The sequence below is a fragment of the Lissotriton vulgaris genome, chromosome 12 (assembly GCF_964263255.1).
Source record: "Lissotriton vulgaris chromosome 12, aLisVul1.2, whole genome shotgun sequence".
Classification (NCBI taxonomy): Eukaryota; Metazoa; Chordata; class Amphibia; order Caudata; family Salamandridae; genus Lissotriton; species Lissotriton vulgaris.
In genome coordinates this window covers 293,437,276-293,452,169 of record NC_141700.1, presented here as the reverse complement: position 1 = coordinate 293,452,169, position 14,894 = coordinate 293,437,276, and the positions used below count along the sequence as shown (strand labels likewise).

The 14,894-nt window shown below is 41.8% G+C and overlaps 1 protein-coding gene across 1 annotated transcript in view; it reads left to right on the top strand.

The window, feature by feature from the left end:
• Positions 1-14,894, top strand: part of BCO1 (beta-carotene oxygenase 1) — a 234,403-nt gene that overhangs the window by 66,170 nt on the left and 153,339 nt on the right. Inside the window, exon 6 of the mRNA XM_086945084.1 lies at positions 9,895-10,115. Within this exon, the coding sequence (XP_086801210.1) occupies positions 9,895-10,115 (221 nt within the window). The remainder of the gene's footprint in view (positions 1-9,894; positions 10,116-14,894) is intronic.

Sequence of the window (14,894 nt, the reverse complement as noted above, 5' to 3'; positions counted from 1 at the left end):
GAAGGACGGTAGGTGCTGTATAATGCCTTACCTCTAACAACAACCAGGCAGGAATAGTAATGTTACAGCCTGCAACGGATGGCATATTTAGGGTAATATTATATATGCACTAGTAATGAATACCTGACCACATCCACTAAGATGGATGGAGTTGTGTGCACTTGGCGGATCCCCGGAGACAGGTGCTCCCCAACAAGAGTTTTGTTATGTTGTTATTTCAGGTGGGGGTCTGTCTTTGGCACAGTTGGGATGCTAAAGTGGGAAGGGGATGGGCGGGGTGGGATTGGGAAATGTTATGCAGACTGCGGTATTTGAGATGCATCGCGGATATCCAGGTTAATTCCACTATGTTTATTGTTGCCAGGCTTCTAATAGTAACACTAGATGCACACATTACAAGTCCTGTACATTATTACATTATAAGATAACTCATGATAACACATGAAGATAGATTACAACCAGCACATCTAAATCTGGTGACTTGGAATATTAGAGGGCTTAATAACCCAAAAAAGATTTGTCAAATATTTGCGTTTAACACTAGATGCACACATTACAAGTCCTGTACATTATTACATTATAAGATAACTCATGATAACACATGAAGATAGATTACAACCAGCACATCTAAATCTGGTGACTTGGAATATTAGAGGGCTTAATAACCCAAAAAAGATTTCTTAAATATTTGCTTATTTCGATTGACTTCATATTGATATTGCCCTCCTCCAAGATACCCATCTTGCCCCTACACACAGGAGTAATATTGGGAACAAATGGGAGGAACCAATGCACAGCTCCTCGTATTTTACATACTCTAGGGGCGTAATGATCTTGGTAAAAAAAAGGGGCGCAATTTAGTGTAGATAGCACTATCACAGATGATCTGGGTCGATATGTCATTATAACAGGACGACTCAGGGGGCAGAAACTAGCTTTGATCAATACATATGGCCCAAATATAGACAACCCAGACTTCTATAACATGATTTGGCGTATAATCAATGAGTTACCTGACATGACACTACTCTGGGGAGGAGACCTCAATATTGCTCTGGATGTAAATTTGGAGAGATCGGGCCCTCAAAAGAGCCACACAGATGGGCGGTGGAAGTATTAAAGGATATTATGACTGAAACACGTTTGATCGATCTCTGGAGAGCCCGACATCCTGGGCGTATGGAGGCCACCCATACCTCAGCGATACATAATAGTTGGTCCCGTATTGATTACTGGTTAGGCACAGAGGAAATAGCGTCCTGGACACTAGCTATACATCACCTGCCTAAAACCCTATCTGATCATAATCCGGTGCTATTATTTATGAATATACCGCATTACACGCCTCCACCGTATGGAGGTTTAATGCAAAGGCACTCTTATACTCTGTATACACTAAAACTATTAGCCAGGCTATCACTGATTACTTTGCATTAAACCATCCCTCCATTGACGAACCTAGCCTGTTATGGGAAGCCTTTAAAGCCACCATAAGGAGAGTATGTATAAGCACCAACGCGGGAATATTAAAAGATATACGTTGCCAACTTAACAAGCGGGAAGCCACACTGGGCGCACTGGAACATGAATACGAACAAACACACAACCCAAAAATCTTAAGTGAAATTCGTAAAGTAATAACGGAATATCAGACATTTGCAGATGATGATCTCAAATATCGAATAAAACGCCAAATTGCACATTCATATGGTGAGGGGGTAGACCAGGTCGTGTGTTAGCGAACAAAATTTGCTCTGGCTATACGCCGCAAACGGTCCTGGCAGTAAAAGATACTAACGGTGAGCTCCAATATGATACACAGAAGATACTGTGCGCATTCGTGGGACTGTATGGTGAACTGTATGCCTCACAAAACACTGCACCACACTCTGAGATCATGACATATTTGGAAGATGTGGAGATAGCATGGCTATCTGACACGCAAAGAGAATATCTATCCCTACCAGTAATGGTGGAGGAGGTAACTGAAGTCATTAATTCACTTCCAAATGGTAAGTCACCAGGCCCAGATGGCTTCACTTGTGAATTTTATAAGGCATTTGTTGACCAGCTGGTGCCCCATCTTGTAGAGATGTACGGAGACGCCCATGCCAAATAGATTTTGCCTCCTACACTGAGAGAAGCCATGCTCATCGCCCTCTTAAAAACGAATAAAGACCCAGAGCAATGTGATTCATATAGGTCGCTTTCCTTAATTAACGTAGATACAAAAATACTGGCCAAACATCTTGCAAAACTGCTACAGCCGCTAATGCCTAATCTCATACTGCCAGATCAATCTGGATTTATACCCTCTAGATCAACAGACAATAACACCAGAAAACTATTTGCATTATCATTACTTAACCCCACACACGAAGGCCGCTGCAGTCCTTTTGGACGCAGCTAAAGCCTTTGATTCCATTGAATGGCCCTATCTTCACACTGTATTACAAAGAATGGGGTTTCCACCCATCTTGCTGCAGTGGGTTCAAATACTGTACACAGTGCCTACAGAGCAAATGAAAGTTAATAAATATATATCAGATGCCATACCGATTGCAAAGGGAACAAGACAGGGCTGTCTATTGTACCCCTTGCTCTTTGCAATTATACCCTTAACAGACACCACAACACCGCACCCACTTGAATGGCAATCAGACCCAGTAATATATTTAGGCGTCTGGTATCACCGTGATCCGGAAGTAGAAATTTGCACAAACTATGGTAGAGCAATTAGTGCCATGGAGGACGAAATAGGACGCTGGATTCAACTTCCATTAACATAGGAGGATCGCCTGGCCATTGTTAAGATGGTCGTTTTACCTAAATTTCTATATTTGTTTAACAATATCCCCATTACACCTCCAGCAGCTGTATTTAGCAGATTTAATGCTTTGGTAACACGACTGATATGGGCTGGAAAGCAGGCCCGAATTGAGATGTGTTTCCTCGTCCTGCCCTACTCAAGAGGGGCTTTCAAGGTTCCATTCTTTCTTCTTTAATATTTATGTGCGCAAGCACAATATGCGCATTACTGGTATCACCCTGTCCCTTATCTAACACACGTGGCAATAGAGGAAGGTGATGCGCACCCAACACAGCTGAATGCTATCCTAACTCATCGCTGACCCCTGCTTCATTCTAGAGATATAAATACTGTAGATACCACTAATGCAGCCTGGCGAAAGATGGGTAGATTGGCACGTAAACTCCCACTATATGCCCCTGCGTTGCTACTGCACCATCACCCAGAACGATCAGTCACTCGGGAAGAAGTAGGAAAGGGTTTACTAAAGCAAGTGGGTATTGATACAATGGGGGATTTGTACAAAAATTGCACCTTTATAGAACCTAAAGATATTACATATATTAGTAATCAGACGTTACTTTTTCGATTCACGTACTATAGGTTACAAGGAGCAATCAAGAAACTATACCCCTCCTACCCAACAGAACCGCCACAACTATCCGCATTACAGTTGATACTTACTGAATTTCGTAACTCACATATGGTATCGAAACTATACGTTAAATTGCAGGAGGACATAGCTAACACTACGCACAAAGCACTGATGAGATGGAACGATACACTTGACGTCCCCCTCACGGAGGAAGAATGGGCAATATGCTGCACTCTAACTAGTATGCTAACACCAAATGGCAACCTGCGTATCTTGCACTATAAATACTTACACCAAACATATTACACTCCTGCCAGACTCTGTAAATATGGACTGCGGGCAGATGCTAGATGTCGACGAGGCAGTGCAGAAGAAGCCAATTTCATACACCTGACCTGGTATTGTGAATCAATTAATAAATATTGGGTAAAAGTTGTAAAGATATTGAGTGACATGGTGGGTGTTACTTTTGAATGCACAATTCGTACATGTCTGATGGGACTCATCCCTGGGGGTGCGATCTACTAAACGTAAATTTTGCATAATTGCCTTACTCCTAGCCAAAAACAGAATCTCACTATGTTGGGACGGTAGGGAGGTCTCAAAAACCAAACAGTGGATTATGGATATGCCCTACTGTAAAGACACCCTACAAGCATATGAGGAAGAACTGCCCGCTGGTTCCAAGCCAAGAGACTATTGGAAATACCTAGTTGAATATCTACAAACAAATCAAGTTGATTAATTGTGCATTGCTTTGTAATATGACATATGATATTTAAAGGTGACATTGTATAATTGCAATATACTGGATGATGGATGTTGTAGTACTGCAGTCTGTATGTTGTCCGATTGTTATGGACATTGTAAGTCTTGAAAAATGCTAATAAAAAAATAATAATAAAGTCCTTATTCACTGTTGTGATACCTATCTCTCCCATTGACTAACACTGGGTTATTATATTTAATAAGTTCTAACTTTGGGTGGGAGCTAGTAGAAATATACGGTTTACACTCAAATTGTATATAATGTAAACTCCTCTTTAATGGTAAAGTTAAATTGTAAGTTAAAATTATGAAAATGACACTTTTAGAAAGTTGGTTTTTTCATGTCCCAACCATTTGCACCTTGTGCCACTGTCCTGGGTCACATTCCTGTGAATGGCTCTGCTACTGGGACTTGTGTATGACTTCCAGGCAGTAACACACAGGGGGCTTAAGTGTGGACAGGATGAGCCAACCTAGCAGGATGACTGGGGAGTGGCTGTACCCAGCCCCACTTACACTTTAAAGGGCTTTTCCTCTTGCAGACAGAGAGGAATCTGACACCAGGCTTACCCTGTTTCTTGTCACCCCCAGACAGTTTGGAGTGAAGCCTTGACCAGGGTACGGAAAGAACTTTCTAGAGACAGATGTGGTATAGGCGAGGAAATCCCCTCCCACATAGACTGGCACCAGGTATAAATATTGGAATGCTCTTAGACCTGTGGAATTTTACAGAAGTAGGACTACCCTGCTCCCAGAGGACTGCCCTGACACTTGAGGGACTACATTGTTGTCTGACAAGGAAGATTCCACCTGCTTGCCTTCATCCCAGGCTAACCAGAGTGCCTCCAAAGCTCAGTTGGCTGACTTCTGTGTGAGTTACAGGGACACAAAAGGCGCCAGAGGCCTCATTGCAACTTCCCAGCCAACCTGCTGTAATTGGACCTACCTGAGCCCTGCTATTGGCATCTGCTGGAGTGTGTCCCTGATCCCAAAAAGGTGTTTTCCCCAGATCCTGGACTCTTGACTGGTGTCAGAATGTACTTCTCTACAGGAAAACATGAAATTCCTTAAGTTTGGACTCCTCGTGACCACAAATGGGCCTGTTCGCACCAAAACTCAGCCACCTGTCAATGTGCAGGCTCCAGTTAGACCTGTTCTACATATCAACAGCCACCACTAGCAACCATCAGCAATGATTGGCAATTCAGGACCCACACAATGCAACAGCAATGACAGCCCACATTGACCGCCACCCAGAGCTGCAGAAATGACCGTCCGAAACCCTTAACTGGCTCTTCAAGCTACCATAAAGACATTCTGCTACACCTGCTCCGTCTGCTCCTCAAGGCCTCTTCCACCACTAATAGAACTCTTTGCACCAGTCTTTGAAAGTAACTCTTGAGTGGGACTTACTTGTTCACTGTATCCAACCCGTGCTCCAGCACAGTTGGTCTGAACTCCTGCCTTTCCCCCCGTCTTGTGCAACCAGATGACTGCAAGTGGCACTTAGTGCTTTTAGGTGCTATTTTCTCTAGAAACTTTGAAACTGCATATCTTCAGTTCTGCTGATTGTTGTAATGCATATCTCCAGTTCCACTGATTTTTGTCATTCTGATTTTGTTTTTTAGATTAAAATGTACTCTATTTGTCTAAATTGTTTTGTTGTAACTGTATTACTGTTTGTGTGCTGCATAAATATTTCACACATTGTTTCAAAGTTAAGCTTGACAGCTTTGTGACAAGCTACTAAAGGGTTACGTCCAGGTCAATTTAGTGACTTTTGTGGTTCACCCTGACAAGGATTGTGGCTGTTGCCTGAGTGGGGCTTCCACCCCAAAACCCAATTACCCAATTTCTTATATGTACCCCATAACAAATAATTCCTATTGTGAATGAATACAATTTGCTATCCTTTTTTCTATATGCACCTTTTACAAATCCTCAAAAAGGGACAAAAAAGGTAGAGCCTTATCACCCCAATTTTTTTTTAAAAACAGTGGGGAATATGTACAGCAAGATGTCAGAGTGTGGAGCTATGCCAAATTTGCAGCGCCAAGCTCCACTATTTTCAAAACGCAGGGATGCGCCGTATTTACTACAATACGGTACACCCCTGTGTTATACCTAGTACTGGCTCTAAAATTAGCTACCTATTGCCAAGGCAGGCACGCTTGTACCATAGTGCAAAGGTGCCTGCATTGCAGGGAATAATTGTTTATGTGCAGGAAGGTGTCCCTTCCTGCACATAAACAATCCATAATAGCGATTTGTTACTTCAATGTTATGTGTGCTGCATTCTGCAGGACACATAGAAGTAGCAATTTGTCATTATTTAAGGATTGTTTATGTGCAGGAAGGGACACCTTCCTGTACATAAACAATCATTAATGGTTTTTTGCTCTTTCTATTTGTACTGCAAAATGCAACACACATAGAAAAAGCAAAAAGCCATGAGAAATAAAAGTATTTCTCCTTGTGCGCCATTCCAACACCTGCTCTTACATGGCGTTAGTTTTTGACACTTCCACAGATTTACACCTCCTGGTAAATCTGGGGCAGCGTCAAAAAGCAATGGGTGTTGCGGTGGAACGCCCTCAGCAACACCCATTGCACACCTCTCTCATGAAGATACCTGCCTGAAAGGGTAGCATATTTGCAAACTGGCGTTAAGTCTCAAAAAGTGGCTTAACGCCACTTTGTAAATATGGAGCTTCAAAAAATGGGATGCTGTGGGTGCGCTAGGGACTTGTGCATTTGCTGCTGTGTTCTTGTATCCTTTCAAGGATAATCATCCAAAGGAAATCACATAATTTTATGAATTTTACCTCAAAGTTTAAGGGTCTGGTTTGCAATAAAAATATTATCCAAAAGGGAGGGGGTTATTAACCAGGATAAAGTAGGGCACTCGGGTTGTATCAGGACCCTTTGGCTGCACCCTGAGCAGTACCTACTTTAGAGTGACCTACCCCTTGGAAAATTTTGTTTAAATAAGGAATATTTGTAAGCTCTATAGCCAACGATCCCACCAGGCCTAAGGCCTTCTTCATAAGCATGGGATCCTTTTCAAATGCACATGTATGTACAAATGTGTCATACCTTAACTTCTCCTACTCAAATTCAAAGGTGTTTCTCCAATAATACAATGTGATTGAAATGAAACGTTCTTATTTTCGGGCCTTTCTTGTGTCTTAGTGGGGCATATAGTGTCACCAAGATATTTAAATATTATACAACCTATATTCCTAGTTTGAGCAATGACTGAAGCTCCCCGGTTTTACAGAAAGGAACTAAAAAATGTTGGTTTGGTAAAGGTAGATGCATACATGGCTTCATGTGCACTTTGCTGGTGCTCCCTACATTCAGGCGTTTTCACCAGTAAACTTTATTTTTCACGCCTGACTTTCACTTTGGGGATGCCCAGTAGGGGTTATCTCGCAGGGAAAAGCCAGGACGGGTTTCCAAAAGCAAGCGCCTTGAGACCTTACGGTGAAAGGCGCTATATAAGAACGTATGATTTATGATTTACGATTACAATAAATCATGAGGAATCGGAGGCACTACTGAGAATGTGGCAGATGGTGTCTTGGAAGACTGGGGGGAAGGAGCTAAATGTTTGCTGGCATGCAAGATCTGTGGTAGGCTGTGTAGTCTCCTGCCTACAGGGAACGAAGTGGAGGCAGACAGACATTAACAGAGAATGGGAGTACTCTTTAAATACATATGGCATCTTTCCTGGCCTACATATCCCCCAGATAAAGCAAATAATTGGCAATGGTTGGGCCAGCAAAAAAACAATTTAAAAAATGTGCCACCTCACATGTTAATGTATTGGAAGAGGGAGATGAGAGCTATGCAGGAACAGTGGACTCAGGGTATAGCTATATAACCCTGTGACTAAACTCTTATAGTGGAAGTTACTGCAGTATTCAGTATATTGTATCAACAAGCTGGTAATTGTTAATGGGCTAATCAATAATCAAAAAGCTTCAGACTGATGCTAGCATGAATAGTTTCAGGGGCAGCTGGCAAACCACATGACAGATCCTTGCTTTACTCATTGCTTCGAAGTTATTTCAGATGTCATGTTAGGTGTCAGAAGCTTACCCTATTTTTCTTGCAGTGTAGTCGTTTTCTCATTCTTAATGCAGGACTAGAAGAGCCACGATGCTCAGAAAACAACAGGGCTGGATAAACTGATTTATTCTTTATACAAAGCAACTTGAAGTTTCAGTTTTATATGAGTTCTCTCTGCCTAATATAGGTTAATTGGAGCAAAGTTTGAACTTTTTTCCAGAAATTTGGCTAGATGCACAGGCCAGAAATCAAATGTATAAATAACATAAATGTATAAGATGTGTACAAGTTAAAAGCAGAAACTCCTGTCAATGTAGTGTAAAATGGACCATTGTCCATGACATTTTAAAGTCATTTCCTGAGGGAGATTTCAAATTCTCCCAGAAATGTTCTGATCAAATTTACCAGCCCATTCTACTTTACAAGTTTGATTTTCCGTGTACCAATCACTTTCTTCATAGGAGACACCTCCATTTCCATAAGGTCAACTTTATATAATATTAGTTTCGTCCTGTGTAACTGGGCCAGTGGGCTTTACATTCCAGCAATTGCCCACAAATTCAAAAAAGCTCTAGAGGGGACTCTGCCTCCATAATGAGATTTTTAAGTTACCCCAAAGCTCTGAGTCACACGGATACAAAGGATCTAGCCATGGGTTTTAGAAGCCAGTGTATTCTCACAGTGGTTGTCTTGTTCTGCTTTCATTAAATAAATTAGCTGGGACAGGGAAAAACTATTTATTGTTAAAGAAAAACAAAGAACTCAATGCTATGACACTGTAATGTGGAAACTCGCTTTATAATATACCCTTGTTCCAAAATTTCCACCATAGGTTCTCCTCATTACCTCATGACCCATTAAGGTTTTTTTTTTCATCGAGCAAGTATCACCCTTATTTTGGTCATGAAAAGATGACAGGTATGTAAATGTTTGTTCCAGTAAATGAAAAGTAGACTACTTTCTGTAAAGAGTAGGTAGAAGTCAGCCGGTGCTGGCTCTTTCACTTCTCTGGGATCCACTGGCACTTACAGGATACTTTCAGCCAGGATTCTGTTGTCACAAAGACTCTAGACAAAGGGGAATGACAAGACAGACAAATGTGAGTCATCACAACTCGCAAAGCTATGGACAAGTGTCATGATTGTACAATGACATTTGCTCCATTGTCATGAAGATTTAGCAATGCCAATCAAACTCAGATGTTGCTTTCTTCATTTTTGTAATCAATTCGTAAATCTATGATAGTCTTGACCAATGCTGGTCCAAAATTAACAGTAATCAAATATGATGTTGATCTTTTTTTTAATTGATACAGCTCCCTGAAAAAGACCGACAGCTAAATACTTTGTTCTCAGTGGGTATCATTCTAAGATAAAATGGTCACCGTCAATATACTTTTATGTATTGGTACCTTACAGATCAACAGCTGGTGCTTTTACCTTGATTCTAGAGTGAAACCACTCAATGCATGGCAACAAGATGGCTTTCGTTTATGTTGAAGTTTATGGGAACTTAATGCTTTCTACTGTTTAGATGGTGAAGCCTCAGTATGTCCCTCAATAGTAAAACTGTTTGGTGCACTCGCAATAACCATTGTGTTCAATATGAGTTAGATATTTGAATTTGAAGCCATACTTTATTCTCCCAGAGAAAGAAAAGAAGAAATCCTGTGTGAAGTACGCTGAAGTGATGTGCTCTATTCCTTCGCAAGGGCTTCTAAGCCCCAGCTACTACCACAGCTTTGGAATGACCGAAAACTACATCATCTTTTTGGAGCAGCCTTTCAAACTTGACATTCTGAAACTGGCCACGGCGTATTTCAGAGGGGTGAACTGGGCTTCCTGCCTTAGTTTCCACAGTGAGGAGAAGGTAACTAAACTGATCTGCTGAAGCAGCAAAAGTACATTTAAGCCTTTATTTACTATGTAGTACTAAGTCATAAATAGAATCCACATTTGCCTATATACCGTAGAAAATATATATATTGAACAATATTTTCAAAATCAGTTTAGTAGCTAATAGTAAGGAGATATGGACTAGTATTTTCAAGTATTTTCCAGTTCTGGCATCTGAAAGACAGATTGTGCTAACTTGACTTGCTCACTCCATCTACTTTCTGTAAATAGTACAATTTGGATGTTACTTATTGATACTAGATCATCACTTTAAGGCCATGAATTCAAATAGTGTGGAACTGTGTGGGTTGTTTCCCAGAACTGATAAATACCATTACCCCAGAGTGGGATAGTTACTGGGTTTGCTTAATGCAGCCAATTCCAAGTTTTCACCTTGAAAATGGTGCGTAACTGGCTGAATTGGGATTTAACCCTCTGCATTCCGAGTGGTTTGTCTTTTTCAAGGTCTTTTCTCCCAATAAATTTCAGTATTTGGGCAACCTTACATGGCACTATTGGGTAGATGAAAATGCTAACCATCTAAGTGAACACGGCTAAAATATAAAACTATTCTCCCTAAAGTCTCTACACCATAGAACTACCACAACTGAAATAACCCAGTCCGAGGGAATTAAGGGCGTGCAAGTCAGGGGGCACTAAAGCAGTTTCACCAAGGACTTTAGATATCAGATGTCCTAAAGACCGCTTCTATGCGCTCTAGAGTCTTATCATTTTCAGGATTCTCCTTACAAATTGCAAGGTCTAGCAACCAATCACTCACATGGGTTGGACGGCTTAGCATTCATGTCAGAACTGGCCAGTGTTTCGCCAGCAGCAAAGCCAATGGGGCAAGTTTCCTAACAAGTTTAGGATAACTCTACAGATGGCCAACTTGTGCTGTCAGATGGGCTGGAGCAAAAGCAGTATCTAGTATTTTAGTCAGTGTATCAAAGATCAGTGCCCAGTAGTCTCCAACACCTGCACTGTACCACCCCAGATTCATAAAGTCTGCAGTGCCTAATCCTAGGGCTTTCCTTTCTGAGAAATGGGTCAAACCTGGGTAACCTTACTGGTGTGCAATAAACATAATGGAACATTTGTAATGCAATTAAATGTGTCTAATTTAGGCTATATGTGGGCAATCTGAAATTGGAAATTTTCCCATTGGATCTTAATGAACCTTCACACCGAGGTCTTTTCCCATCGCCTTCTGACCCCAAACAAAACATCGGTCCTGCAGACCATGGCTACAGCATAAATCCGTAACACCTTGTAACATGTCAGGGGATCGCATGACGTAAAATAACAATTTGTGCTTCAAAGATTCCACATGAAAGTACTTACTGACTGTCTGCAACTTAGGATGGAACCTGAAGTAGAGCAATACATCAAGGGAGAAGTGCCCCCTTTATCTTTGTATTATTCTAATGATAGAAACCATGTCGCGTCATACATGTCAATCAGACAGGACAGCAAAAGCTTTGATATTGTTTTCTTGTATTGAAACACATGCAAGCTACTTCATTGTAGTTTTGCATCTAGGACTTCTGTCAGCTGGAATTAGTGCCCTTTGAAGAATCTTGCGAAGTTGCATGCACTTTCTGTTGACAACATTAAAGGTGCACAGACAGATCAATGAAGTGTGACATGCAATCATGGAGCCCATGTACTAGAAGCCATGCAGGTGATACACAACCCCCTGATGACTTTCTTGCTTCGTAGGGCATATATGATCCAGTCCTGAGGGCACTTCTATGCTTTTCACTTCAACAGTCTTCACTCAGTGCCACAATTACACAAAGTGCTTAATTTGTTAAAGAAAGAGGGCTGGTGCCCATAGCTCTGCTCTGAAGCCCGCAGCTGGAGTAATGAAATGTTGGTGTGCCGACTTCCAAGGCTGCGCATTCTTAAATCCACCTTATGCCTTTTTAATCCACTACGAGACATTGACTTCCCTGTTATCTCTCTCTTGCTGGTTCCTGTTTTCTCCCTTTGTAACAGTTTTTCTGTCTTTCAGTTTCTTTGTCTTTCCGCCTATGTGTTTTTCCCTCTGTAGGTCTTGGTGAATGTCTGAAGCGGAAAAATACGTTCCAGTCCCCAAAAATGAGTGCTTGTGCCACACTGTCAGCCACTAGCTCAAATTAAGCACTGCCTGTCCACAAGTGGCAGCTGAAGAATTTCATGAGTGTAAGCTTTGAAATCTTGGGCTAAGATCTATGTGATATTTACTCTCTAGTTGCAGACCCACTGTGAACAGTTTGGTTGTACGCTTCAATTTCTCTGTCTGACTTTTATTCTCTGACTGCTGCCTAACAATTTGAGAAAGTACTGTTGGAATTATAGCCATCAAAAAAGGTACTATACCTGGTGCATATTTAATGATTTGGTATGTCTCTATATCATGGATTTAATACAAGCCCCGGCATGAAGGACTTTTATTCACAAATTGATGAGACATCTAATAAATATATGTGATTTTTTTTAATTCTGTTAATCAATAGGGTAATGCAACAGATTGATTTTCATTCTGATTCTTTACAAAGCATTTATGAGTGGTAGGAATAACATAAAATATTCTATGCCTATATGCCGATAGGATACTATCTGCCATTGGACTGATTTTACAGATAAAGTGGAAATGATGTATAAAAGAGTGGCCTTGGATGTAAAAGCTTAAGTTCAGTACAGCTAGGTGCAACTTCATTCAGTGCGGGCTCAGAATTGATGAAGAGAAAATGAGATTGGGAGATGAATTCCTACCGGTCCCAAAGCAGTAGGTCCATTTTGAGGTTATTATATCTGTCATTAAATTTCACCAAGCAGTATCCCCACTTCACTCCTCACTACTAATGCTTTGCCAGGAACATTTTCCATTTTTACAGCAGATAACAAATGTCCAGAAACATGAAGGAAATCTTACTTCCTCAAAAAGTATGTCCCTCATTGAGCCTATGTTGACTTCCAATGACCAAACTGACAATATGAGTCGGCCTGGAACTCATATTAAAGGACGCGGGCTCTGTTGCTTCCCGGAACCATACCGCTGGCATTGTTGAGTAAGGGTGAGCGCAAAATCCGTTCCGCTCGCGGATTTTGCGAATTTTCGGTAAATTTGCGATCCGCGAACTCCCGCGAATTTACCGCGAATTCGCAAATCCGCGAGCGGCGGATTCCGGGGGCAAAAGTTGAAGCCTAGCTGGCCTGTTGTAACTATTTTACGATGGTGTCGGCAAGCTGCCAGCGCCATCCTAAAATAGTTACTAAGTTAGATTCAACAGGAAGCTCTAATAGATAAAATAAAGCAGGTGCTCAAGCACCTGCTTTATTTTATCTATTAGAGCTTCCTGTTGAAGCTAATTTAGTAACTATTTTAGGATGGCGCTGGCAGCTTGCCGGCGCCATCGTAAAATATTTACAACATGCCCTTCCTGTGACTTCAGTGACTCATTCATCAGCCCAAAAACAATTGTGAGCGTCGTCGAGGCAGGTGTGCCTTCTTCCCAAATCTACAGTCGAAAATCAGCTGTGATAGAGGCCTTTGCATCCTTGGCTTTCACGAGCGCAATCCTCGTGCTGTTCCTGTGGCCAGGAGCTGAAGGGACCCCTGCACCCCTCGGGGCGATTGCATAGTAACACACACATGGTCGCTGAAACTAGTTGAAGCTCAAATGCAGTGACTCATTCATCTGCCCAAAAAGTACATGCCAGCCATGCCACCTGGAGTCTGAAGCTTAACATGAAATACAGTTTAAAGGCAGCTGACACTTATAGCACCTTTATCTGCTTCTCTTCAGCCAGAAACGCAGCTCGGCAGTGTTTCATGCATTTTTCAGAAATTTTGTGGGCGCCAGACTTTGGGCTTGGAAGCCCCCCCCACACACTCGCAGTGTGCACCGTCTTCCCGCCATTGACCCGCTATGATGGACAGCTCACCCAAGGGACCCCTGCGCCCCTCGGGGCGATTGCATAGTAACACACACATGGTCGCTGAAACTAGTTGAAGCTCAAATGCAGTGACTCATTCAGCAGGGCAAATCCGCGGATCCGTAAATCCGCAAAATCCGCGGATCATGGATCCGCAAAATCCGCCCATGCTTATTGTTGAGCTTAATAGATCGATGTCAGAATTTCTAACACGCAACAAACACACAGGGGATGCTAACGGTCTAAGCATGACTATATCTACTTATTGGAAAGTAGGTGCATGTAAAGGCAAAGCCAAGTGAGAAACTGTGTGGGAATATAGTGTGAAAATATGCCCATCAGCCCACCAGGTGGCAGAAACTCATCATCTGGGATTTTGATCAAACTGGTATCCACTAGGTTACTCACTTCAGATATCGGGAGAGATCCTAATGCAGATCCACCAGTGATGGAAGCCACAAAGCTGTGGAGCAGGTGCTGGCGTGGGAAAAGAAGTTGCAGTGCTCAAAAAAGTGTGAACCAAATTGTAAACCAAAAAAGAGGTGTGACTTAAAATTGCCTAGTGTGGTGCCAAGAAGTAACTTTATTGAGAGAGCCACCACAATGGCAAGGTTAAAAGCAGAGTGTGGATAGTGCCAACAAATACTACTATCAATAGATGGAACTGGTCGACATGTTTCAGCCAAAAATGGCTTTCTTCAGGACCTAATAATATTGAAACACTACTGCAACAAGTGGGGACAGAATAAATGTTATCTATCCGCAAAACAAAATGTACCATGTGAGTGTGACCTACCGTATATATGGTATTTACCGGTAAGGCAATGAG